Consider the following 25,600-nt stretch of genomic DNA (forward strand, 5'->3'; position numbering starts at 1 on the left):
AACTAAATTGCACCAAAAATAATTTATGAAATAATAAGCTTTCAAATTTTCTTGTGAAACAAAAGAGTTCTCATTTCTCAATCACTTGCATCTTACAAATTTACATACTGCCAGGTTCCCACACAACTCAAAATAGCAGTGCCAGATGATACACGAATGGACGTATATATAAATCACACAGAGAGTACTACTTATTGATAAACCATACATACAACCTCACAAAAGACTTTACAAACTTATAAAACTCAATAAAGGCTTTACATTATTGTAGATTTTCTCTGCCATTACAATGCGCAGCTGGTTTCAAACAAAAGAAAAGTGCATGAGAAGCTTGACGGATTTGTACATCTCTCCCTTACGGTCATGTAAAGGAACTGCTCGAATCCCTCTTCTTAGCTCAGACACTGGTAGACATGTTTGCCCTCCAAAGTCATCCTTTTCTGACATGTCGTACTCATGAACTTCAATACGAAGAACAGCTAGTTCTGGAGCAGTTAATGGGTATTCAAACTCCTCATTCCAAACAGGAACCCAGTTGTCCTCTAGGGTCTTTGTCTTCTTCATCACACTATCAGCAGCAACTCCAGCAATGCCTACCTGAATGCATATTGTTGAAATCTTTCGATTCTTTAGTATACATGATTCAGAAGTTTTTTGAAACACACGGAGAAAAATTATGAAACTTCCGGATTAAAAAGCAAAAGACTGGGAAAGGGGAGTGGGAAAAAAATGTGTGTTGTATCACACCGAAACAACAAAACCACAAGACAACAAAAAAGGTACCCAAACAAGTAAGTTCCCAAGTATGACAGCAGATAACAACGGCATTCAGATATGTGGGTCGGTCAGTTGTTGGCCTTGTTTCTCTGGATTCTTCCTTTTTGGTTTCTTTAATAAATTTGATTTACCCACCCCCAAAAAAACAGACAAAGCCATTCATATCATAGTACAAATTAGAGAATGGGTAGCCACATTAATCAAAATTTCAACTTACCCTTGCATAAAAATCTGGAGGGGAATATGCATCAAAGTGTGTGTGCTTGAAATCATAATACCATCCTTCTCCCATATATACTTTTACCTTTTTCAATGGACAATAAAAGAGTAATCATTAGCCATGACATAAAACAAAATGAAGAAATGAACACTAGCGACAAGAGGCTTAGAAAAACTGACTAGTCAAAAACTTGGTAATAAAGTACACACCTTCAAAGTTGTTTTAACTGGTAACTTATATCTAGGATCAAAGACCTCATTATGTGGACCAGTCCTCAACAGAAAATCTGGTTTTTTAACATAGCCACACCCACCATTCGCTCTAAACATCCCCTGCATCAACCACAGTGATCTTCCATATCCCTGTCACAGGGAAACCCATTCCAAGTAATTGAAGAGGTGAACTTATGAGGAATTAATTTTTTTGCAAGTTCTCCAATAATTTGATAGAAATTGAAAGCATAAACCCTTCACCTTCTTGCCTGTTTATATAGCAAGAATATTGTTTATATAACACAATGGATAATAAATAACCACTACCAATATGGAAAAAGACATTTCAAAATAAAGAAAAATCCTTACCTGCATATTAAATGCAACCATTTGAGCGCCATGTGACCACCCAATCATTGGGTTATAATTTGATGAGTCAACACGTATACCCTTTGGGTACACCCTCAGGATATTCCTCTGGGTAAATCTATACAAAACCAATAATCAGAAATGGAAATTTAAGTCTTTTAATGATCAAGATAAAAATATAAATTATAAAATGTGATTATGCTTAAGTATCTGTTACTGTGTTATATTGGAAAAAGAAAAATGATTGCATGAAACTACAAGTGTAACAACATATAATATGCCCACGAATTAAATAATGGACCCAAAATGGAATCTGCCCTCTATAAGATCTATCCAAGACTCAACAATTATTCTATCAAATAAATGTAATTTAGTTAGTATTGAAAATAAAACCTGATTCCATTCTTGATAAACCACCAATACTCAGTCCACCTATTTACTTCACTATACCAATAAAGTCCTTGGTGTATAGGGAGAAAATTTTCAACACAACACGAAATTAGTGGGTTAATGTTAACTATTACTTGCCATGACTTTCAAACAAGAATACAAAATGGATCAGGTTAGTGTCAAACACGAATAACAAGATTGTTACACGAAAACTTGTTTAACTAGTATTATATGGAAAAATATATATCACATTTCTTCTTTTCCATTTATTGATCTAGTATTGTATAAATACTTCTAGAATTATAGGTTTTTTTTCCTTTGTTTTGATAGCATCCAGACTGAGTGAATATTTATTTTACAGGATGTATGAGTGATGGTTGGTTTGAAGGTTCTAGTCTTGTGTTTATGGTTCACAAGTATGTATATCAACTCGAGCGACACAATTAATAAATAAGATTGGTTGGTGTTGAGTTATCTAACATGATTAATTGAACAAGTGGGTTTAGGGTTGACTACTACTTAATAGAAACTCAAAACAACATGGCATGACATGATTGTCAACCCTAGTTCTACACTGTTATTGTAGTAAAAATAATAGCATGTATGCGTCATTCCATAGATGGGAAGAAATTCAAAAGACCCCTTTACAACACAGTTCACAAAAGATTTTGATCAAATACCTGACAATATCCTTTCCATAAGTTTCTGCTGCCTTTTCAAGCTGTTGCTCACTTAAGCTAAGACGCCGCACTTTATCAGGATCCACTTTGAGACACTCTTTTAATCCACCTTTGGGTTTCCCAGCATGAATGGCAATTAAACGCTTATATTCAGGTGCTAAATTTTGCTGGGGCTTGCAATCACCACCATCAACATCTTCCTCATCAATGCTATCTATAGAATCCAACTCCTTCTGCTAGAAACATAACTTAAGTAAATAAATAAATAAATAAATCGACACACCAAACCAGCAATGTAGCAAATCACAAAAAAAAAAAAATCTCCACACCTTATCATCTGCTACAATTGCACCTTTGGGGTCCGGGACTTCTTTACCCCAAGCTTCCTCATCAGCTGGAGTATTTCCCTTCTTTAGATCATTTTCTCTTTCAGCGGCATCTTTTGCCTCAAGATATTCCTTAGGCGGTTTGGTCGATATAATGATCCTTTTTTTTAGTGATGCTGGGGATGGAAAATCTTTCAGACACTCTGAGCCAGGAGTAAACAGTACGTCTCCAAATGTTTGAGTGACCATCTAGAAATTGGTGACACAACAGTAAATTACCAGAACACCAAGAGTTTAAAACCCAAATTAAGAAAATTACAAATACCCACCTCAGCAACTTTAGCTTGAAGATCAGTGGTAAGGTGGTCTTCCAAAGTTATTACAACAGGGTATTCAGATGCAACAAAGGCATGTTCCTTAATAGACTTCAAACATTTGATAAGTTCCACTGGAGTAGTCAATGTCCTATAATAAAACAAACCCATTTCGTCTCAGTTGGGTAGAAAACCAATTTACCTATACAATTCAATATTATGTTACTAGCTTTAGCATATTGTCCAATTGGGTCAAGTCTCAAAGTTTATCAATAATATGACAACAACACAAAGATTGCAAAGATTGAAAATTGAATAGCATACATACCCTCCGTGAAGTACGTCCACATTGTCCTTTGCGGAATTGGGCCAAATATCCAGCTCAATCACCCTCACTCCTCTATGAAGCGCTTGTATAATAGGCACATCACTGCAGTCACTGCTCAGCTGATTCCCGGTCAGATACGAATTGTGCCCTGTGTATATGAAATAATGCGACAGAGGCGCATTCATATCGTGGTGCACCTAACAACAACCAATTAAATCAAATTTACATAAAAACAAAATTCAGAAAAAATTACATAAAACAATGAGCATGAAAGGAGTTATGGAAATGACGAAAATACCCCGAGAGAGGGAGAGAGAGGAGGGTTGATGTCGCCGAAGAGGTACTTGAAGAAGGCTTCGAGGTTGAGGACCTTGCGGTGGAAGATGTTGAGGTGTCTGAGTTCGTGGAGGCTCCGATCGATGATGGCCTGGGCGTCTTCTTTGGTGGCCTCGGGTTCTTTCTGGACTTCGACCAAGAACCTCTGGAGGTGATCGGCGGTCATGAAGCCATTCTCCGAGTAGCTCTCATACAAGGTCTTGATCTCGCTCGGCGCTTCCGCCACGGCGAGGCGGAACCGCCGGCGGAAGCAGAAGCAGACTCTGTAGGTCTGTTTGGACATCGGGAATGTCCGGGTCCGGATCCGGAATCCGGACTTTCAGGTGTTTGGTTGCTGCGTCTGTCGGTTTGTTTGGGTTTGCCGCTTCGGATGAGTGAGAGAGAGAGAGGGAGAGGGAGTGTATCAAGAATCCAGAACGGTGGGAAAATGGGATGGGTGAGGTGGGACCCGGCCCCAACTGAGTATTAACTTTTACTGTTTACTTTACACCTGGCTCGTACACTACATAAGTACATATGGCCATTTTCTATTTGGAATTTGTATTATCTTTATTTTTATGTTCTTTTACTGTAATTTTTATTTTGAAGTTTTGGAAGTGTGTTGGCACTTGGCCGTTGGTCATTCTTTTTCTTATTTATTAGTTGACAAAATAGGTCTTTTTAATGGTAGTACAGGTTATATTCTTTAGGAATATAAAACCTTCATCTTGAGGGTGATAGATACTCTTGAAAAAGGAAAATCCATACTAATTTACACTTAACAAACATAAGAAAGAGCCTAATACATATTCTCAGCTTAATAGTAACTAGCAAGAGCTGAGCTCAAGGAAGCTTTCAATACAATAGATGGTGAGATACATATTTAATAAAACTATTTGTAATATATTTTTTATCATACTACATCTGCATAATATTTACTCATTTATATTAAAAATGGGACACATGAGCCCATAATAAATAATGCCTTTATGTAGTCTCTTCTATAATAGTGGAATGCCATTATTTAGTGAACATTATATAATTTGTTTTTATTGACCAAAAAATTGACCAAAGTTGCAAGAAGATAAAGAATCAGAGAAATGAAAATAAAGAAAGAAAAGAGAACTTCTGTATAATTGTTATTAGAAAACAGAACTAATTATTATAATCGATATATACATAAATAGAAACTACAGACTTTTCTAACTGAACAAACTAACTAAACTAATCAGCTTAATACATGTGGCAATTAATCTTTTAACACCTCAAGCTGCAAACAGCTGTAACCAACTAATACTAGCCTAACAAAAACAAATTTTTCTTTATAGGTGATTGGAATTTGGATCCAAAAAGTAATAGATAAGATAATAGTTATTCGTTGACAAAATACGTAGACTGGATTTTGAATGAGAGTTGTAATGTGAAATCGTTATTTGTTGATGAATGATTGCAATGATTGTATATGGTATATAGTATATTCGATGCAATTTGAGTCCATATATAAATGTAAACAAGCTTCTAATAGAACAGGCTGGGAGATACTTATTATAGCCATGACCCATGGTTAGTGGAGTAGTGGTGCCATAATTAAATGCGAAATATCTATCAATTGGCCGGTCCCAAACCGACAGAGGCATAGTACGATGCCACCCCACCCTCGGATCTGAGTCATCTGACAGACAAAACTTCAACGTCTGAATGGATCCATACCTATTCCTTTTGAATTTAGGTGCTGGGTTCAATAACTTCGATGACCCTACATAATTACTTGCCCTTTGCCTTTTGTTGTCGGTATTCTTTTAATTTTTTGGACAAGAGTAAAACTTGTATCATTGTATGTAATCACATTCTCACAATATATCACAATATATCTTTATATATTAGTTATGTCGCCATTTATTTATTGTAAGAGAAAAGTATATACACCTAAATACCTAACATCTTATATGAAAAAAAAAAAAAAAAAAAAACTTAAAACCTGTTTGATATTCTATTTAAAAACTATTTTTTTTTTTAAACATAAAAACAAGTTTTAATCAAGAAAACGTGTTTGATAGATTATTTTTAAAAACAGTTTTTAGAAAAAAATTAAAAAACATGTCTCTTTTTAAAAACGATAAAACATCATTTTTTCAATTTTTTTTTTTACACTTCTTTTTTCTTTAGCTGCCATCATTTTTATATTTTAAAAATAGTTTTCAAATTACATACCAAACAAGTTTTTAAATTTTAAAAATTGAGTTTGAAAACTCACATTTTAAAAAAAATCTTAATTTTTGAAAAAAAAAAAAAAAGAAACATACCCTTTTTCTTTGCTTTTTTTTTTTTTTTCCTCATTTACTGTTTAATCTTAATCATAAGGGTATGTTTTTTTTTTAAGCTTTTTAGATTAATAATTTATATTAATCGCTTTCATGAATGTTTGGTTGTAGTACAGCACACATCAAGTAAAGGCCAAGTCGAATAATGCTAAAATAAAGCATGGAGTTTTTTGGATAAGGGAAGGTGAGGGAAAATATGGAAGTCTCCTATCCCATATATTATAATGCTACATAGCCACTTGATTGAAAATAACAACAATAATCACTTTGATAATTTCACTTTTAATAATTGATTAAATATTCAAAAGACAATAAGCTTGTTTCCCAAGTGATGACTAAAACTTGCTATGTATTAAAAAATGAGTCAATGTCATGGATTCAATACAAAGCAAAGCATAATCAACAATCTCACTAGTTACACATACACTGCTGATGTTGTTAAAACCATGACAAAGATCAAAATACAGATGCTAAGGTAAGTGCCTGTATGATCCTGATGATTGGTATAGAGTAATGTATACACGTACAGTTCTGAGTTCACTCAAACGTAAACCGCATTAGAAGCTTTACATTTTTGAATTTCTCTCCCTTTTTATCATAGAGGGCGATTACCCGCATCCCAGCTTGTAGCTCGGATACGGGGAAACAGTTCTGCCCACCAAAGTCATCCTTCTCAGACCTATCATACTCTCGAACTTCAATCCGAAGTAATGCAATCTCTGGAATAGTCAGAGGGTATGTAAACTCTTCATCCCAAACAGGTATCCAATTATCCTCAAGTATTTTTGTTTTGTGCTTCTTACAATCAGCTGGCACTCCAACAATATGAACCTGCCATAAGCCCATAACCCATAAAATACTTTCAGTAGGCAGGAAACCAGTGGAATATGCTTCCAAGTTGGACAACATACATTTACAGTTGTTACATAGAAATTCTAACTTATGAGTAAGGATATTTATGAAAAAAAAAAAAAAATTAGTGGGAATTTGCTGTATGGATTACAACCCTAAGAACCAGTTGGGTAGCAGTTCCCATTACTGTATATGAGTTTCATACAAGAGGCATCTAAATCCATGACCAAAGTCCATAAGCTCATGACATGAGACTCGGGCACCCATTTATGCCTAGGCAGTTCCACTTGAATCTATTAGAAGGCACATTTAGCCCTATTTTATTTGATATAGTAATCAAAAGGCCGATAATGGTATGAGAGTTTGAAAGGTGAAAGGGGTAGTAACATCCCAGAAAAGCATGAAGAGATAAATGAGTTTGCTGTTGAGTTACTGCTGAACATAGGATGGAGGTCAAGGAGGCAGTCTGGATAAGCAGAGTACTCTAAGAAGATTCTAAGAGACAGCTGAGCAACTCCATATCATTAAAGAAGTTGATAAGAGAAGATAAAATGCTTAGAAGCTTCCTCCTGGTTAGCTTGACTAATGAAAAAAGCAACTAAAAATGAAACACAGAATTGGCTTATTAGAAAACAAAATTAGTCTTAGGAGTAACCTTTGTGTAGAAGTCTGGTGGGGAGAACGAATCAAAGTGTGTTGAGCTAAAATCCAAGTGCCATCCAGTCCCCATATATACTTTCACCTGTCAATTAACATCAATGTTCTGAGACCATTGCAAAAAAATGCCTCAACTCAAGTTCACTTTTGAGTTAAATAAAGTATGCTCACCTTCAATGTCATTTTCACTGGCAAGGTCTTTTTAGGATCAAAAACCTCATTATTTGGACCCTTATACATTAAAAAAGCAGGCTTTATCACATAACCACACCCTCCATTTGCTCTAAACATCCCATGCATCATCCAGAGTGATTTGTCGTATCCCTGTTAAAGAATTTTGACAAGTTAGTAGGTTTCAATCTGGCAGAGATCAGGCAATATTTTCTTACAATCTAACAAAGTTGGGAGAAAAAACTGAACACTGTTGGAACAATTTCATTGTCATTGTTAGTTCCCCCAACCCAACCCAACAAAAAAAAAAAAACACAAATAATGCTTTTATTTGGACCACGAAACCTTGAACCCAACCTGCATATTAAATGCAACCATTTGAGCTCCATGCATCCACCCAACATGTGGCTTGTAATTTGAGGAGTTGAATCGTGATCCTCTTGGATAAATCCTTAGAATGTTCCTCTGTGTGAACCTAGAGAGCATTACACAGCAGCAAGTAAAAGAATCATTAAATCCAGAGAACACATATATAAAAGCTTCGAGTTAACTTCCTTGCAGGTATTACCTTACGAGATCGGTTCCATGAGGTTCAGCAGCCTTTTCAAGTTTGGGTTCACTCAAACTAAGACGTCTAACTTTATCACCAACTGCTAGAGCATCCTTCAAATCACCTTGTGGTTTTCCAGCTTGGATTGTGATAAGACACTTGTACTCAGGTGCTGTTGGTTGGCCTAGTTTGCTGTCACCTGTATTGTTGGCCTGATCACCATCTTGAGAACTGTCACTCTGTACCCATCAAAAGAAGTAATGAAAAAGAAGAACACCCAAAAACCACATTGGAACACAAATTGCATTTCTCTGCTCACCCTTTCCTCTTCTTCAGATGAGTCCCATACAGTAGAAGCATTGCTCTTGTCCTTTGAACTCTTTGATACTCTGCCTTCTTTTGGTGGTTTGGTTGAGATAATAATCCGATATTTTAAAGATTCAGGTGATGGGAATTCATCCAGCGGCCCTTCTGAGTCTGGATAATACAGCATGTCTCCAAATGTTTGGATTACCATCTATATGAATTGTGTTTCAAAACAGATGATTTAACTTAAATCTAAACCTCTAAACCAAATTTGAAATAGAGTCAATAGACCACAAGAATTTAAGAAAGCTAACCTGTGCAACTTTAACCTGAAGCTTTGGAGTAAGGTGGTCTTCAAAAGTTATCACAACTGGGTATGGAGATTTAACAAAAGCATGTTCTTTTATGGACTTCAAACATTTGATGAGTGTCACAGGAGTGGTCAAGGTCCTGCAGTACACAGAATTTGTATTTGTTTCAACTTGTCATCCCTAACTACAAGGAAAACACAGAATTAGTTTATTTGATTAGTACCTTCCATGAAGAACCTGAACATCATCTTTTGCAGAATTAGGCCATAAATCAAGTTCAATGACTTTGACACCCTTTCCCAATGCCTTAATGATTGGGACATCGCTACAGTCACTACTGAGTTGATTCCCAGTGAGGTAGGAATTGTGCCCTGTATATATGAAATAATGTGACAATGGAGCATTCATATCATGGTGTACCTGGAATTGGAATCACATATAGTTTGTCAACGACAACAAACCTAATGGTCCCTATACAGTATAATATTATAACATAAAAAAAGTATGTGACTCAAACCCAATGCAGAGCAGACATAATAGAACAAGTCCAAAGCTACATTCTAGAAACCCACATTCTGTTTGGGTGTGGGTACATACAAACAAACAAACAAGGGAATGAATTATATTAATCCGAAAATGGGGTTTGACCTGATGTTTGATGGGGCCGTTGAATTCTTCCTGAAAGAGGAAATGGAAGAAATCGTCAAGAGTAATGCCGTGTTGGGGTTGGGCGGTGACTTGGGGGTGGCGCCTCTGCAAGAACTCGTGGAGGATCCGGTGGGCGTCGGAGCGGGTCAGGTCCGGCTCCAACTGGTGCTCCAGAAAGAAGGTCCGGAGCTGGTCGATGGACATGCGGTCCCCACCCTCGGCGAACTTGGCGAAGGCTTGTTTGACGTCGGGGGGTGGGCCCACCTCGCTTGTTTTGAACTTTCTGTTGAAGCACTTGAACATCTTGTAGTTGTAGTTGGCATTACGATCAACCATTTTGGATCTCCTTCTTCTCTCGCTTTTGCTTAGTTTTGTTTGGTTTCGTTCTCAGGTTCTGTGAGTGCGTCTTGTTCACGCTGTTTGGGGTTGTTTGGTTCTCGAGAAGGAAGATGAGAAAGAGAGTGAAAAAGAGAAGAAATGAAAAGGGCCTAAAATTCAGCTTCGTCGTTGGGCGTTAACTGCTTAATCAACTCCCAACTTCAAAATTCTTTCTTTTTTAAGAGAGGCCATTTACGTGTAACATACATTTTCTAAAGGTCCATCCATCCCACACGGCCACACCAAAGAAAAATGGCTTCAAAAACTCAACGGGGTCGTTGTCTTCTTTCCTAGGTTCTTTCGTAGTTTCATCTTATTTTACTTTGTTTTTAACGAAACTTATTTTCCCAACTAGCTACTCTTTTAAGAGGTCTAATTGTCAATGTCAATGACCATTTCATTTATTGATACTCAGTCTCTCTTTCATAATAGAAGGTTAAATTCAAATCTTATAATTTATAATTTATAAATAACACTTGTTACTAATAAAAAAATAAAAAAATAAAAAGCTTTATGTACCCACAATGCTTTTTTTTGTAAAAAATTCACAATATGATGTGTTGAGACGGGTGGAGAGACAAGGAGAAAGAGAAAATTAAGTTATTTTGTATAATTGTAATACACTGGTGTGTAATTAATTTACATGTATTATACTAGAGATAAATATTATTAATAATAAATTCTAAAAGTATAAATTTGTTATCTATTTATATTATAAGTTGATGTTACCATATGCCGATGTTATAGTTATATAAGTTAAAATTTGGATAAGTCCATGATTTAATTGTCTCCATTTTTACAACAAAAAATAAGAAGAGAAGAAAAAATTCAATTCCCAAATTTATTAGATTAGATACTAATTAAAGTTCAAAAACTTTAATATCACATTACAATTTCATCCCCATCAGGAAAAAGTTACAATTTCATTACATAACTAAGTAGAAAATTTAAATACAATTGTTGAGTAGCTCAATTGAAAGGACCGTAAAAATTATCTGCATTACATCTAAATTCAATTTCCCTCTCCCAACTCAAAAAAAAAAAAAAAAAAAAAAAAAAAATCTAAACAAAAAATAATAATTTTAAAGAATAAGAAGAAGTCACAGGCTCACAGCCTACAAGTCTACGACTGGTGTGAAAGATTTGGAAAAAGAAAGCAGAGATGACCTCCAGAAGGTTGGTTTCGGCAGTAGCTCTTTTGTGGGTTTTGCTTCTCTTCGGGACCTTAGTTGTCATTCTGGTAGTAACTCCCAACACTCTTTGCTGTAATTGTAATTTTACGAAATAGTCAATTTCTGCAATCTTCTTTTCTCTTAATGGAAATCTATTTTGGGTTTTGATAAATGTCTAAAATTGTTGTACCATTGTCTTCTGATTTGATTTCAGAATCGATTCAGCGACGATGGGGCTCTGCACGAGCCAAAGGTTGTCGAAAGCGAGCTCCTTGAGGTGGGATTCTGGCTCTCACCAACCAGTTTTCTGTGGAAACAAACAGAACTTATGTTTGGTGTTTCTGAATTTGGCAGGAAACGGATTTGGAGCAAGTGACCCACAAAGTTTACTTCGATATTGAAATCAACGGAAAACCCATTGGTATGAACTCTTTATCAGTTTAATTATGAGCAAAAAATTTCTGGGTAGCTGTTAATTCCTTCCAATAATCAATTAAATTGAATGAAAGCTAAAAATTGTGTGCCAAGTAGGACCCCAATTCACTAAAAAATGGAAATGGATATAAATATATATGCTTATGTTAATTTCACAGCAAATTCCCAGAAATTGGAAGCTCTCCCTTTATTCTCTTCAACCCTGCATTAGATGCATTGGCGCAGTCACTTGTTCATCAGCTGTTGTAGATTACAATGCCCTTTCACTGATATATTTCACATTTTAATTTCTTCCAGGTCGCATAGTCATGGGTCTCTTTGGAAAAGCAGTTCCTAAAACCATAGGTAGGTAACCCAGAAAAGTTGCCCCAGTTTGTTTTATGTGTCCAGTGAGATATATATTACTATGAAAAGAATTTAACCAAAGTTGCTGTTTTAAATGCAGAGAACTTTCGAGCACTTTGCACGGGTAGCCAAGTAACTCTAGCTCCCCTATCTGTGATCTTATGATTATTTGTCTCATTTCTATGTATTTCTGTAATGACATGGAAGCTACAGCTTTTATGTTGTTATTTTTCTAGTTTAATGAGCCCTCAGGTGGGTTTCAGGGGAAAAGGGAATTGGGAAGAGTAGGAAGCCTCTGCACTACAAAGGAAGCACATTTCATAGGATCATTCCCAGCTTTATGATACAGGGGGGTGATTTTACTAGCGGCGATGGCCGAGGTGGAGAGTCGATTTATGGTGCTAAGTTTGCAGATGAAAACTTCAAACTGCAGCATACTGGACCAGGCAAGCTATGCTCATTCTTGTTTCTGAATAGTTTCTTGTTACAAAAGCTCTACCAAAATGAGATACTGCTAAGGTGCAAAGTGTATTCTGAGTCACTTATCTGAATTTTGGACTCTTTGTATGACAAACAGGTATTTTGTCAATGGCAAATGCTGGGCCAGACACCAATGGATCGCAATTCTTCATTACAACAGTCAAAACTAGCTGGTACTTTTTTTATTTTTGCCTTTCTTGTGTGTTATGATTTTGACATGCATATTGGCAGGGATCCATGAACTGCGCACTTGATTTTGATTTAGGGACTGAGTTCATTATGTGCTGACATGTTTTAGCCTCTTATCTCTGAATGGAATGTTTTATAACTCAGATGCCTGCATTTTCTTTACTTTTTTCTTTAAAAGGTTGGATGGCCACCACGTTGTGTTTGGCAAGGTGCTTTCCGGGATGGAGGTTGTTTCCAAGGTTGAAGAAATGGGAGGAGACAATGGAGTACCTAAGAGCGAGGTTGTTATTACAGATAGTGGTGAACTTCAAATGTGACTACACTAATTTTTCATACAAATGATAAGCGGATTCGCCTCTTGCTTTAATGGTATGGAACATATTATGTGCATATGTTGCACATTACTGATGTGTATTATTAGGCCTTCCACTATGCTGTCGGATTGTGTGACCCAAAACCCATTTTGGGCCACAAATGGGTCACACCCTAACACTATGGGCCGGAAAGTGTGACCCAAAAGAGGGTGTAACCCAAAGTGTAACCCAAAAGAGGGTTTCACTGTGAGCCATTTTGTGCTGTGACCCAAATCCACAAATCAGCCCACGTGAAGAGAGAGAACCATCGGCTGGGCAAAAAAGCAGGTGGGCCCCGCGTCTGTGGCTGTTGACGCACGGCTGCTGTTGCTGACGCAGGTGTCGGCTGACGCCTGGCTTCCTCGGTTGCAGCGCCTGGCTTCCTCGGCGCTTGACGCGTGGCTGGCTGGTTGACTCACCAACGGTCCAGATGAGATGACCGTTGGTGATCAACGGCTGCTGCGTTTTGCCATTTTTTTTTTTTTTTTTAGATGGGCCGGAAATGGATCAAAGGCTGAGATTAATGGACCGTTGATAATCAACGGTCCAGATCGGCCATATCCTTTTTTTTTTTAACAAATATTTAATAAATCATTTAAAATAGATATAATATTCGAAAAATTGCCAAAAAATTTCTAAAAAATTTTAAAAAATTCCCCAAACCCTCCAACAGCTATATTTTCAAATGGGTCTATATATATCACACAACACTCATATGGTTTCATCACAATTTACAACCTTTGTTTACCAAATTTATACAAAATTTTTTTTTCTTTGTCATGGCTCCAAGAGGAAGTGCTTGGGTGGTAGCTGAAGATGAAGCCCTAGTGATGGCATACCTAGAGAGGTCTCCCGACGGTTGTCTTGGTGCCCAAATTAGAGCCGCCATGCTTTGGGAACAAATTTATGAAATTTTCAAGCGTAATATGGGGGGTGAAACAATTCGTAAGGTTGGCGGTGTTAAAGCACGATTCAAAGATATTGCGCGTGATTGCAACAAATTTTATGCTTGCTTATTGGAGGCCGAGCGAATGCGTGCAAGCGGTGCAAATGATGCCAATGTGGTAAGTTTTTATGCATTTATATATTTGCATGATTATTTTTTGTTTTATCCAATTATCAAGCATATTTATATATTTGTATAATTATTATATGTTTTTTTTATAAATGAAGCATATTTATATAATGGTATTACTATTTTATTGTTTTGTATATGTATCAAACATATTTATATATTTGTATGATTATTTTTGGTTATGTTTATAAATGTAGCATATTTATATAATGATATTATTATATTGTATTTTCACTATTTTGTTTATCTATCAAGCATATTTATATATTTGTATGATTATGGTTTTTGTTTTGTTTATAAATGTAGCAAATTTACTATTTATTTAAGTTATGTTTGCATTTTCACAAGAAAATTTATATATTTTTATTTTTATTTTATTATTGTAGTTTACGCAAGCACTTGAAGGCTTTCGAAACAAGACTGGATTCAAGTTTCCATGGGTGCACATTTGGGAAAAAATAAAGGAAAGTTCAAAGTATGCTGCGGTTCATGCTCCTGTTCGGGTTAGTGATTCAGAGACCCCCGCCACCGACAATGCCGACACTCCCGCCGATGATGATCCCGAGGAGACCGATCCAGTCATACCACTTGGCGAGGACGAAAACCCACCACCATTTCAACCAATAGGTTCCTCGCGGCCAAGGCCACCAGGGAGAAACCATGCAAAACCCACCGGTGCCGCTCCATCATCATTACCTGAGATGAATGTTCGTCGGAATTTGCTTAGGGACCGAAATGTCAACGAATCCCTAAAAACTAATTTGATTGAGCACATCTGGATCCGAGAGGGGAACCCACCACTTGCCCCAACATATTGATGACCTGGATCATGGTTCGTCAATATTGTTCTCATTATGATTTGTTAGGTTAATCTTCGCAGTTGATTCTGAAGTTTGTTATTTGTCTTTGTATTTGCCGTTTAAGTGTGTTATTTTTCCTTTTAGTGATCATGTTGTACTTGTTTTTCCTTTAAATTATCGTGTTGTTTTTCTTGTTTGTGGTTATTGAAGTTCCGATGTTGTAAGGCTTATGTTGTCTAATTTATGAAATTTTCTCATTTTAAATATATTCAATATTGACCTTATTTTAAAGATCTCATTAAAATAAGATCACTAGAATCATTTTTATTATACTTTAAATTTAAAATTATCAATTAAATATCACTTAATCAATATTAGGCATATTTTAAATATGTATAAAACACTGTGACCCAAAATGGGTCACAGCACCATAAATGTGAGACACTCACAGCACCATAAATGTGAGACACTCACAGCACCATAAATGTGAGAATTGGGTCACAGCACTATTTGTGACCCAAAATGGGTTTTGGGTCACAAAAAATGACTTTACCATAGTGGAAGGCCTTAGAATGAGTTTTGAGTCAGTTACTCCCCAAGTACAACAGAGTTGCTCAGTACTTTAAACCACTATTCACTTCCATCGTGCTTACAAGACAACTGCAAAACTCAACCAGAAAAAGAAAAAAAAAAAATGACCCGAGAAAAATTGAGATGAAAATCATGTGTAAATTGTTGAGAAGAGAGGCTAGTTCCCGTTCATCAACCAAAAGAGCTAGATCTTTGATTTATATTCTGTTAAAATTTGCAGACTGTTCAAAACTGCTAACTTCCTTCCGAACAAAAAAAAAAAATAAAGCCGAAATGAAAGACAAGAGAAACCATTAGCCTCAAAATCGACTACAACAAGTAATGAGCACAAGTGAACAGCAAGATGATGAAGCTGGAAGCTGGAATTCCCAATCTGCCCTCAGTTCTATTCGGTGACCTGATGAAGTTTTGCTCAAAACAGAGATTAGATTATAAGACATCTAGAACTGTAGTTTAGATGGCCAGACTAATTATCCTTACAATATCAACTTCAGAATTGATAAAAGACGTTCAAAATGATCATCTTGAATCCCCAATAACAGCAAGCAAAGGGTTTTATTCTGGGAATCGAAATGGGGATGAGAAGATGATGTGAAGGGGTATAACGATCATAGATTTCTTCAACAAGAATGGGTTGGAGAAGTTGCCCGATACTTTGAGCAACATGTATGATCCTTCACCACCCAAAATAAGGCTTAGCTAACCACAAAACTATCCCATTTGAATCAGCAATCTATCTTGCCCAGCTGAGCAGATTTTCTTTAATTTTTAGACCAAAACTATGGAATCCACCTTGCAACGAACAGGGCATTAGCAAGAAATATGAGCAAAAAAAACACAGTCGTTTACCTCTTTTTTAAGTTTGGCAGATTGAACAGAAAAGCAGTTGCACTGTAACCCTCCTTGTAAAACAAAACACAAAATTTCATAAGCATCACAGGTCCACTGATTAAGACCAAGGGCGTAATCCACATGCACCCTATGTTTTTATCTCCACACCAAGTGATCAAAACAAGCATATAAAGCATTGACAAAGAGATGAAATTAATACATCAAAGCAGATGAGGTACAACATCCAACCTTGCTACAAAGCTCACAAGCTCTTTCTGTGAGTTTCTCCAATCATAGTGGACTAAATTTCTACCATATATTTTCAGCTGCATCTGCTGAAAGTAAAAGCACAAACAAATCCAACACAACACAATCAAGCATTAAGGGTTCATTGATTTATTGAACAAGTGGACTAATAGACTCAACACTATCACTGGAAAAACCCAAGTACCGATTATTGGATTCAAAATTTCAAATGACTGGGGAGTAATTTTACTGAAATTTGAAACGACAGGCAGGCTAGTTGGGCTTGGGGTCTTTGGCGTCGTTGCGGTGGTGAAAGAAGGTGGAGAAATTGGAGGAGAGGTCAGAGTAAAGCGAAACGACCTTGGAGATGTTGCCGTTGATCTCTTGGATGAGAGCCACGTTCTTCACCATGTTGTCCGCGATTCGAGACTGGTGGTTGTCGTTCACCTGCTGGATCAGCGCTCGGTTCTGGTCCAGAACCGACTGCACCTCCCGGAAGCTGCGGCTCAAGTCCTCCCACCCCTCTGGCTCGGCAGCTTCCTCTTCCTGATCGACTTCGGCAGACCCCGAAACGCTGCGTTTGGTGGTAGTGGTTAGGGTTTGGTGGTGGTTGAAGTAGGAGGAGTGGTCGTCCATGCTCGAGTCAACTCCGGAGGAGGAATCCCGCGTGGAGTGCATGGAAAAATGACTTATAGTCAGCGCTTGGCCCGTACGGTTGTTGCCCGTGGTTTTCTATTTGAGTTTGCGTGCAAGAATCCAAACGCTTTTATAACTTAAAAAGTGTTTTTTTTTCTTTTTTTTTTTTTGTCAAATACAAATAAAAATATTTTTAACTATTTAAAAGTATTTTTAAGAATTCAAAAAATACTGCCAAACAAGCCCTATCTTTCAATTACAAATATCTCACAAAATAAAAGTAAAAACTTTCATAAATCTTAATTACAATTTTTGAATCACTAAAGATTCACTTTCCGATATACATAATTTTACTATTATATTTGTTCGTATGTCTTAAAATATTCATTCATAAATGAAATTGTACAATTTTTGAATCACGAAAGATTCACTTTTCAATATAAATAATTTTACTATTATATTTGTTCGTATGTCTTAAAATATTCGTTAATCAAAGAAATCGTTAAAAATTCACAAAAAAAAAAAGATTAAATATCCAGATCACATTGTAAACTATATAAACTCTTAACTAAACTACTTCTAAGCCTATCATATTATATAAAATATTTTAAGAAAAATTATCAAATTGTGACAATGATTTAGAAAAGATGCATAAAGAGGTGGAACTAGTCAGTTGGTTTCCTTCCTCTTCCTCAGAATGGAAGCTCTCTGAAATCTGGGGCCACCCATCCGCCACTTCTTAAAGGCTGCCATTGAGGACTGAGCTGCCTCATACACTACAATCATATACAGATAACTATTTTCTGTCAACATTTATATATAAGTTTGAGATACAGTGATAAAAATTAGGAATATAAAGCTCACGTTTGGTTTCTTCATTTGTTAAGAGAGACAACAATTTTGAAGCTCCCGTAAATGCTGCGGTATGTGCCTTAGCCAGGACTTCCTGATACCTGGTTCTAAATGCAGATAAAAGGAATGACCCCATGTCTCTATCACCAACCCTGTCCATCCAAATGATTGAATAAAATGAGGTAAAGACTAGCAAGAATCAGTTTTTCTGGACAAAGAAATATTAATAGCATAAAGTGCACAGTTAACAATACTAGATGTGACCAGCACAAGAGTGACTTTGAGTTAACCTCTGTCAGATACAATGTTGGAGAAATTGGATTGCTTACAAATTGACAAAGGAACCAAATCATGATAAAAATCCACACCAACAAAAAAGTTTTTTTCCATAATGGGAGTTCTTGTCATGTACTCTTTCTCAAACTCCCTACCACAAAGGGGATGATTTATATTGAATATCGACCTATTAGAAGGTAACCTAAAGAACAACACCAGGAGAACACATTGATAAAGTTATGGATACAATAAATGGGTAGGAGAGAGACTAACAGTGGTGCTATCTTGCAGCCAAATTCATAGAAGTATAGACATCGAGATCTCAAATCCACAGATCCACCATCAGCCGCAAGTTCCAGCTTTGTACTGATAAAAAAGAAATCAACAAGAATTAAATATATAATAGCAACTACTGATTTTGAACTTGAAGCAAATAAGTCATTCTTCATGCCTTCACTGAGCATTTAATTTGGTCAGTACCAACTAATCACATTTAATGATACAACAATGAAAACATAAGATACCGTAGAGAAGAAATTTCTAGCAATCAGATTCTAGACAATGAAATCTAATTGAATTAAGCCTGTAATGATCATTACTTTTGATTGAAACATGCAGGAACCTTCATCGTTACAACTTGTCTCAGGTGTAACTCGCGAGCAAGCCAGAAGGGCAGCTCTACCTTTGAACCTGATTCAACCTGAAAAACACACCCGGGAAGATATAAGAAAAGATCCTTTAACCAAAGACCATCCACACCAAATCCACTCAGGTCACTTACAAAATCTGCTTCAGCACTAAGATCAACAGCAACCCCATTTGCTGCTTTCTGGAACACAACTGGGACAAGCTGCTTGGAAACAGCAAACACATTTAGAAAACAGACTTAAATAACTAAAGCAGATGAAAATTAAATCTACAGAATACAAAGAGATGCGAATTAACCTCTTCCTCGGCAAGAATATCATCAATGTCATAGTAACTTGCCATTTTTAGAAAAGATCCCACTTGCCCTTATAATGTCCCTTGCCTTCTCCAAGACAGATTCCTGAAGCAATGAACTAACGAATTTCACAAACCTGCGACTATTTGAACTCTCAATTCTTCTCATCACAGAAACCACCAAAACAAACAAACTGTAATGTCGACTTTTATTTTTATTTTTTCTTGGTCAGAATAGTGTTAAAAAATTAAAACTGCGACATCCTTGTTTAACAAAAACTTTTGACTTTGCAAAGGTTTAACAAATCTGAGCTGCTTAGGATTCCCAATGATCTGGTGACATATTTGAGTTGAATTTGAAAACCCAAATTTGGGTTGATGAAGTGTGTTTGAGTTCTGCAGACACGGAACCAAGAGAGTCAAAATTTCCTGTTTATGCCAAAATGAAAGGATTCAAAATATACAATATTTATGAACATACAATTTGCGCCCAATAAACCAATTGTTTTCATAGAAGAAGCTTATATAATTTAGGTAAATACTAAAAAAATCAGAAAAAATAGCTTAAACCCACAAATACCCAATTGGTAAAACATATATATGTTACATATCCAACTACTCCCAGATTTAAAGCAAGATTTAGAATGAAGCGAATACACACCATCGCATAGAAAAGCAGAATGTTTGAACCAAAATTCACTAAATTCCAAATACAGATCAGAGTATAATTTGTAATTGAAATGATGATTAATATAGCTCAAAATAACTATGTAGAAGTTTAGAATTGATTACCTGAGTTCTTGTTTTCCTTTCTGGTTGGAGAGAAGGGGGTGGTGAAATCTGAGCCTCCAACGAGAGACGACGAACTAAAGCGGAGGGAAAAAGACGATCCAAAAATGAAAAGGAGGGAAACTCAAAAATATAGAAAGAGGAGATGTTCATGTGTGATGCAGTGTACTATGCTTTTAGAATGTCTACGAATCAGATACCGTCATTTATTTTCTTTGTTATGAAACCGTAAATATTTTTTTGGCGAGTTAATTACACTTACACCCCCTGAGGTTTATCGTTTTTTTACATATACCCTCTGGGGTTTCAATAATTACACATACACCTCTTGAGGTTTCAAAATTATTGCATATAACCCCCTACAAGAGAAAAAAATAAATAAACAAAAAAGAAAATATTTGTATTGAGGTTGGACTTTACACCTTGAGTAATCTTATTAGGTCATTTCACCCCTTAGCATGTATTTTTGCATAATTTCTCATCATTTTCGTTTCACTATAGGGGGTTATATGCAACAGTTTTTAAACCTCATGGGGTGTATGTGTAATTATTGAAACCCCAAGGGGTGTATGTGAAAAAACGATAAACCTCAAGGGGTGTAAGTGTAATTAATTCTTTTTTTGGCCTATGAAACGGTAAATATTAATATATTGACACCGTCAATTGAAATGAACACGTGCTTTTCTTTTGTGGAAGAACCAAGGAATAAAATTTCGGGTTTCGAGGAAATTTCGATGGAAATTTCGATGGAAATTTCGACGGAAATTTCGAAGATTTTTAAATTTCGACAAAAATTCGACGGAAACGATGGAAATTATTATCAAAATACGGAAATTTTGAATGAAACTTCACAATATGTTTATTTAACATATTATCTACTACATTGATAAAAAACATTGAAAAAAACCAAATTATATGGTAGGTTTCATGTGATATGTGATGAATATAATGCGCGCTGGAGACAAATACTGTTAAATAAAATTAGTATAATGAATAAATGAAATTAGTATATTCTTTATACTTTATAATCTATACACTAAATCCTAATATTAAACTCTATATAGCCTAATTTTATACTCTATAATTTATACACTAAACCCTATATATTTTATAATGTATACTCTATATTGTTTAGAAAATTAGAATATAATATATGATATTAGAGTTTAGGCCTTTTAGGATATTTTAAATTATTTTTTTATATAAAAATATATTAGATTTAAAAACAACTAAACAAAACCCCAAAACGGCCAAACGAAACTCCAAACATTTTTTTTTCTTTCCAATTGCCAAAAGGCCCTAAACCCCAATCAATCCTAAATCTTTTTTTTTTTTTTCTCTCCTTTTCTTTTTTTTTCTTTTTTCTTTTTTTTTTCTTTTTTCTTTTCTTTTCTTGTTTTCTTTTCTTTTTTTCTTTTCTTTTTTTCTTTTCCTTTCTTTTTTCTTTTTTTCCTTCTTTTCCTTTTTTTTTTCTTTCTTTCCTTCTTTTCCCATCTCCTTCCAGAAATATCAACTCCCTAAAATGGCCACATTTTATATTGAGGAAATAAAGTAAGTGTAAAAAGAATGAAAGAAACATAGGTGGGGCCCCGAGCAATGAGAGTCGTTGGTTTGCGTGACTGTATTGTTAAATCAAATTGGTAAGAACTAAGAAGGCAGTCAGTATCTCGTCACTCTCTTTCTCTTGCTTTTGTTAAATCAAATTAAATCAAATTGGTCTCTTTCTTTGTGGCCCGTCCACAGTACCCAAGTACTCATCAGGCTCTTCCTTTTCCTTTCCTATTTCCTTCCTTTTCTCCCTGTAAGCCTTCATCCAGTGGCTACTCTCCTGTAAGTCTTCCTCCAGTGGCCATTCTCCCCGTAAGTCTTCATCCAGTGGCCACCTTCTCTCTCCATTTCCATTATTTCAGTTACCTTTTCTTTCTCTCTCCCTCTAACTCATCTAATCTCTTCTCTCTCCTCCCTCTCTTCTCTCCGCGCCGATCTCCTCTCCCCGGCGACGACAGGCGACAAGGCCGGCTCTCCTTTTTCTCCCGTCTCTTCCACTGGTCGCTGCCTCCTGTCTCAGTCGAAAATTTCGCCGAAATTTCGAGAATTTCGGGAAATTTCGAAATTTCGCCGAAATTTCGGCGAAATTTTTCGAAATATTTGTAATATAGTGTTAAAATTTCCATACCCTAAAAAATCGAAATTTTCGGCGAAATTTCGCCGAAAATTTCGAAATTTAACACCTTGGGAAGAACACGTGTTTTCTTAATACGCTTTAAATCGAAAAGAAGACATTCCTTATTTTTCTTTCTTTTTTGTTGAATTTATGCTTTACATGAAACAAAAATTTAATAGTGATATTTCTTTCCAAATTCTAATTTATTGGAAGATCCTAAGTTTAATCCTCCCTCCCTAATAAAAAATAAATAAACGATTTGATAGGGCATTGCATTGTAATGTAAGAGAAAAATTTAACGTGTATCTCACATATAGTACATCAATAATATAAGACACTCATTGTAATATAGATAAGATTGTTATATTGTAAATTTGTAAGTAAGTTTTTAGAGAAACGAAGATGTTTCACATAAGTTTTTCTCGCAACGTAGGTGCTTCACATTTGACCAAAACAAATAATTCACAAGTGCACAGCTCTTGCATGGGGAGTCCAGGTGAAATATGACTCTGCAAACTAGTCCCACTGAAACTCCCTATAAAAAGTCCACTCGGAGGGATTTAATGTTGTCTTTCCATCAGCAGCAACAAGATCATATGGTGAATCCTCTGAAAATTCAGTTGGCATGGATTTCCAGTGTAAACTCGGCTTCCAATCAGCTTCCCTCAGTACCTTCAGTATCTCCTCCACCACTATTTTGCTCCCTTCAGCAGATAAATGAACCCCATCTCTGGAAAAAATAAATATTTTTTCATAGATATCTTAACAATGATCATCACTCCAGTAATATAATACCATTTCAGTAATCAACCCACTAGCAAAAGAGTATACACAAGGTATATCAGGAAACTAAGATATTAGGCAGGGCAATTGATGATTTAAACGCAACATAATGCAAATGTCAAAATTGATGGCGTTGGCAAAAATGAGAGAGAGCAATATGGCCAAGCTAACTTACGTAAAACAAGTGTTCATCCAGTCATCTTTTTTCTGAAATGCAGTAAAAAGATCAACAACCTTGACACCCATTTCCTGGCACAGCTTTATACAAGCTTCTGAATACTGTTGGCATAACTCATTCGTTCTTACTAGCTCGCTGAAAATCGTACTGTTTTTTAAGAGAAGAAACATCTTTTAGAATGGACACTGTCATAGACATACGAAAAGGTAAACTATGCATATGACATACAAGAGTTGCATCTGAGCACCTTGTATTTTTCCGAACTGTGGCCTCATTCACAGGTGGACAACTAAGAAAAATGGTGCGTGTTGAATCTGAAAGGCTCTGGTTTTCAAATATATTGTGTTAGATTGCATCAAACCATTCCCAGTTAGATATGTAAGAAAGATATTCTTTCATTTGAGGATGACCCTACTGGAAACAATATGCAACAAAACCGGAATCGAATTATTGCAACGACATGCAAAATGAACGTTCTTTTCTTGATAATGAATCAAATCCATTTTCAAGAGTCTGAGATTTCATCCCCTTTGTTTCATGAAAACAAATTTTGGCTACTTGTTTAAGCCTCCATTTGTTGTGATATACAGATTGATTTGTGTGTGAAGAAAGTACCTGGAGATGACTTGCAATCTTTGTCATGTTCTCAATATATTCAGGAAGTGGTACATGAGGGCCGAAGCCAGATGAATGAGGCCCCATAGAATCATTACCACCAAAATAAACTATTACCATAGAAGGTTGTACAGCAGCATCCTATAATGTATATTTCATTAGAGTCAGAGCACACTGTGTACATTATTAAAATTAAAGTATACACAAAGCCAATATCTAAGTAGTTGGGTGTGTGTGTGTTTTGGTGTGCTGGGCCTGGGCATTAATTGGCAACTTAGCAATCTTATAATAGAGAAAAAGATACCACTTATTAATCAATAAGCGTACAACAAACAACCTAGTTTCCATTGCAAATGTGAAGTTCTTAGGTAATATTATAATCAGAAGAAACTTCACAAGAAACCAGAGACTCTTTGGCAATGAATTTGTTGGTCTACCATTATTCTCAAAAGATGTCAACATATCGACCAATAATTGTTTTTAAATTCTAATATTCCCCTCAAAAGTGTGGCCCAACATGTAGACCATTTTGAATAACTAAATTCATGTAACTTTATAAATGGGGATCCCACTGGTTTTCAAGTATGGAAGAATTTTTCTTCAACACCATGATGAGTTTACTTGGTATATGGGCCAATAATTTGTTATATGAGCCAATAACACAAGGGATTTCCATAATCCACACAAGCACATTTTGGAAGTTGGAACTCAAACAAGTTTTGACATTTCATACATGGTTATATGAATTCACTAAAAAGAAGGCCATTTACAGCTAAAAGTGTGATCAATACCTTGGGAAAAACTTGATCAAGGACCTGTAGAGCACGTCGTGAATTCCATCCATAGTAACCACGCGACAATATGTCTGCCTACAATTTAATCACAAACCCAATAAGATGGGATATGGGAAAATTACAGAAGCTTGAAAGAAAATCCCAACACAGAAAACCACCACTTATACAACAAAATGAGCCTAAAGTTGACCATTTCAGAGTTCTGGTAAAATTGAAACCGCCCTTAATGAATCAATTCAAAAGCACAAGTAGAGAGAGAGAGAGAGAAAGAATGAAAGACAGAACTTTGCGAGAATAGAGGTCGGAGAGAGTGGCACCCCAACCGCCGTGGTCGTAGCTAAGCTGGACAATGGAGGATCCGAAGAGAACAAACAGAGGCCTCGCGGGTCCCACCATCTCTGGTCTTTGTCTCTAAAACGATGAGCTCTGTAAATGTGGAGTGGATGAAGAAGAAGGAAATTTGGGATCAGTACCACTACCACCTCGGAGTATACTTTGATTGCCGTCGCTGCTGCATATTCTTATATGTACCTTGTAATTTTCTCTCTATTTCTTGTTTTGTATATAAAAGAAGTAAACATTGAATGGACACGTAGGTGGGTGGGTATTGTACTATTGTACCTATTGTCATTGTAATGTGACCTCCAAAAAATACAGTGGTGGACAATGTGATTGGTTTTTCTAACTCCTAATTGACCACGGTTCTTTTTGGTTTTTGGTAAATTCAATTAACCATGACTCTTTTTTTTTTTGGGTAAATTCAATTGATCACGATTCACTTAAACTGATATTGAAAAAAAGTATAGTGTTAATTAGAGAGATCCTAAATTTGAATAACAAACAAATCACTTGTCTTATCAAAATATATTAAAAGAAATATATTAAAACTCGAGATTTCAAGTTAAAAATTTTTGTACGCCCAATTTGAA

The 25,600-nt window shown here is 35.9% G+C and overlaps 7 protein-coding genes across 15 annotated transcripts; 2 read left to right on the top strand and 5 right to left on the bottom strand.

Moving 5' to 3' along the window:
* Nucleotides 1–46: 46 nt before the first annotated feature.
* On the bottom strand, nucleotides 47–4,347 carry LOC147289847 (phosphoinositide phospholipase C 2-like). 2 transcript variants are annotated; one of them, XM_086234698.1, is made up of 9 exons: nucleotides 3,915–4,347; nucleotides 3,617–3,813; nucleotides 3,304–3,439; nucleotides 2,978–3,223; nucleotides 2,649–2,884; nucleotides 1,579–1,696; nucleotides 1,207–1,359; nucleotides 995–1,081; nucleotides 47–597 (listed from the first exon to the last, which is right to left on the bottom strand). In XM_086234698.1, exons 1-9 carry the CDS (start codon nucleotides 4,233–4,235, stop codon nucleotides 304–306), a joined length of 1,788 nt encoding a protein of 595 aa, XP_086090824.1. In that variant the 5' UTR covers nucleotides 4,236–4,347; the 3' UTR covers nucleotides 47–303. The 2 variants fall into 2 exon arrangements, with proteins under 2 accessions (XP_086090824.1, XP_086090825.1); XM_086234699.1 differs by having other exon boundaries at nucleotides 2,649–2,881; nucleotides 3,915–4,346.
* A 2,282-nt stretch (nucleotides 4,348–6,629) lies between these two features.
* On the bottom strand, nucleotides 6,630–10,342 carry LOC147289848 (phosphoinositide phospholipase C 6-like). The gene is made up of 9 exons (XM_086236265.1): nucleotides 9,748–10,342; nucleotides 9,323–9,519; nucleotides 9,103–9,238; nucleotides 8,802–8,999; nucleotides 8,501–8,721; nucleotides 8,290–8,407; nucleotides 7,933–8,085; nucleotides 7,760–7,846; nucleotides 6,630–7,083 (listed from the first exon to the last, which is right to left on the bottom strand). The coding sequence occupies exons 1-9, from the start codon at nucleotides 10,081–10,083 to the stop codon at nucleotides 6,790–6,792; spliced, it is 1,740 nt and encodes a 579-aa protein (XP_086092391.1). The 5' UTR covers nucleotides 10,084–10,342; the 3' UTR covers nucleotides 6,630–6,789.
* An 874-nt stretch (nucleotides 10,343–11,216) lies between these two features.
* Nucleotides 11,217–15,675, top strand: LOC147289849 (peptidyl-prolyl cis-trans isomerase CYP20-1-like). Its single transcript, XM_086236266.1, has 9 exons — nucleotides 11,217–11,365; nucleotides 11,512–11,574; nucleotides 11,652–11,718; nucleotides 12,030–12,077; nucleotides 12,178–12,201; nucleotides 12,341–12,523; nucleotides 12,655–12,730; nucleotides 12,925–13,167; nucleotides 15,546–15,675. Exons 1-8 carry the CDS (start codon nucleotides 11,288–11,290, stop codon nucleotides 13,061–13,063), a joined length of 678 nt encoding a protein of 225 aa, XP_086092392.1. The 5' UTR covers nucleotides 11,217–11,287; the 3' UTR covers nucleotides 13,064–13,167; nucleotides 15,546–15,675.
* LOC147289850 (uncharacterized) lies at nucleotides 13,911–15,150 on the top strand. The gene is made up of 2 exons (XM_086238782.1): nucleotides 13,911–14,163; nucleotides 14,561–15,150. The coding sequence occupies exons 1-2, from the start codon at nucleotides 13,930–13,932 to the stop codon at nucleotides 14,990–14,992; spliced, it is 666 nt and encodes a 221-aa protein (XP_086094908.1). The 5' UTR covers nucleotides 13,911–13,929; the 3' UTR covers nucleotides 14,993–15,150.
* Nucleotides 15,676–15,698: 23 nt separating the features above from the next.
* ELF4 (EARLY FLOWERING-like protein (DUF1313)) lies at nucleotides 15,699–17,363 on the bottom strand. Of its 7 annotated transcripts, none has more exons than XM_086236272.1 (3): nucleotides 16,848–17,363; nucleotides 16,646–16,728; nucleotides 15,699–16,467 (listed from the first exon to the last, which is right to left on the bottom strand). In XM_086236272.1, exon 1 carries the CDS (start codon nucleotides 17,318–17,320, stop codon nucleotides 16,916–16,918), a length of 405 nt encoding a protein of 134 aa, XP_086092398.1. In that variant the 5' UTR covers nucleotides 17,321–17,363; the 3' UTR covers nucleotides 15,699–16,467; nucleotides 16,646–16,728; nucleotides 16,848–16,915. The 7 variants fall into 7 exon arrangements, with proteins under 7 accessions (XP_086092398.1, XP_086092399.1, XP_086092397.1 ...); XM_086236273.1 differs by having other exon boundaries at nucleotides 15,699–16,456; nucleotides 16,646–16,731; XM_086236271.1 differs by having other exon boundaries at nucleotides 16,646–16,731.
* Nucleotides 17,364–17,932: 569 nt separating this feature from the next.
* LOC147289852 (DNA replication complex GINS protein PSF3-like) lies at nucleotides 17,933–19,396 on the bottom strand. 2 transcript variants are annotated; one of them, XM_086238321.1, is made up of 6 exons: nucleotides 19,352–19,396; nucleotides 19,188–19,256; nucleotides 19,006–19,106; nucleotides 18,680–18,772; nucleotides 18,143–18,282; nucleotides 17,933–18,054 (listed from the first exon to the last, which is right to left on the bottom strand). In XM_086238321.1, exons 1-6 carry the CDS (start codon nucleotides 19,394–19,396, stop codon nucleotides 17,948–17,950), a joined length of 555 nt encoding a protein of 184 aa, XP_086094447.1. In that variant the 3' UTR covers nucleotides 17,933–17,947. The 2 variants fall into 2 exon arrangements, with proteins under 2 accessions (XP_086094447.1, XP_086094448.1); XM_086238322.1 differs by having other exon boundaries at nucleotides 18,143–18,277; nucleotides 18,678–18,772.
* A 3,381-nt stretch (nucleotides 19,397–22,777) lies between these two features.
* On the bottom strand, nucleotides 22,778–25,224 carry LOC147289853 (SGNH hydrolase-type esterase superfamily protein). Its single transcript, XM_086236431.1, has 6 exons — nucleotides 24,957–25,224; nucleotides 24,669–24,746; nucleotides 23,878–24,018; nucleotides 23,510–23,586; nucleotides 23,260–23,409; nucleotides 22,778–23,031 (listed from the first exon to the last, which is right to left on the bottom strand). Exons 1-6 carry the CDS (start codon nucleotides 25,065–25,067, stop codon nucleotides 22,818–22,820), a joined length of 771 nt encoding a protein of 256 aa, XP_086092557.1. The 5' UTR covers nucleotides 25,068–25,224; the 3' UTR covers nucleotides 22,778–22,817.
* Nucleotides 25,225–25,600: the final 376 nt, after the last annotated feature.

The sequence above is a fragment of the Dryas octopetala genome, chromosome 3 (genome assembly GCF_963921425.1).
Source record: "Dryas octopetala chromosome 3, drDryOcto1.1, whole genome shotgun sequence".
NCBI lineage: Eukaryota > Viridiplantae > Streptophyta > Magnoliopsida > Rosales > Rosaceae > Dryas > Dryas octopetala.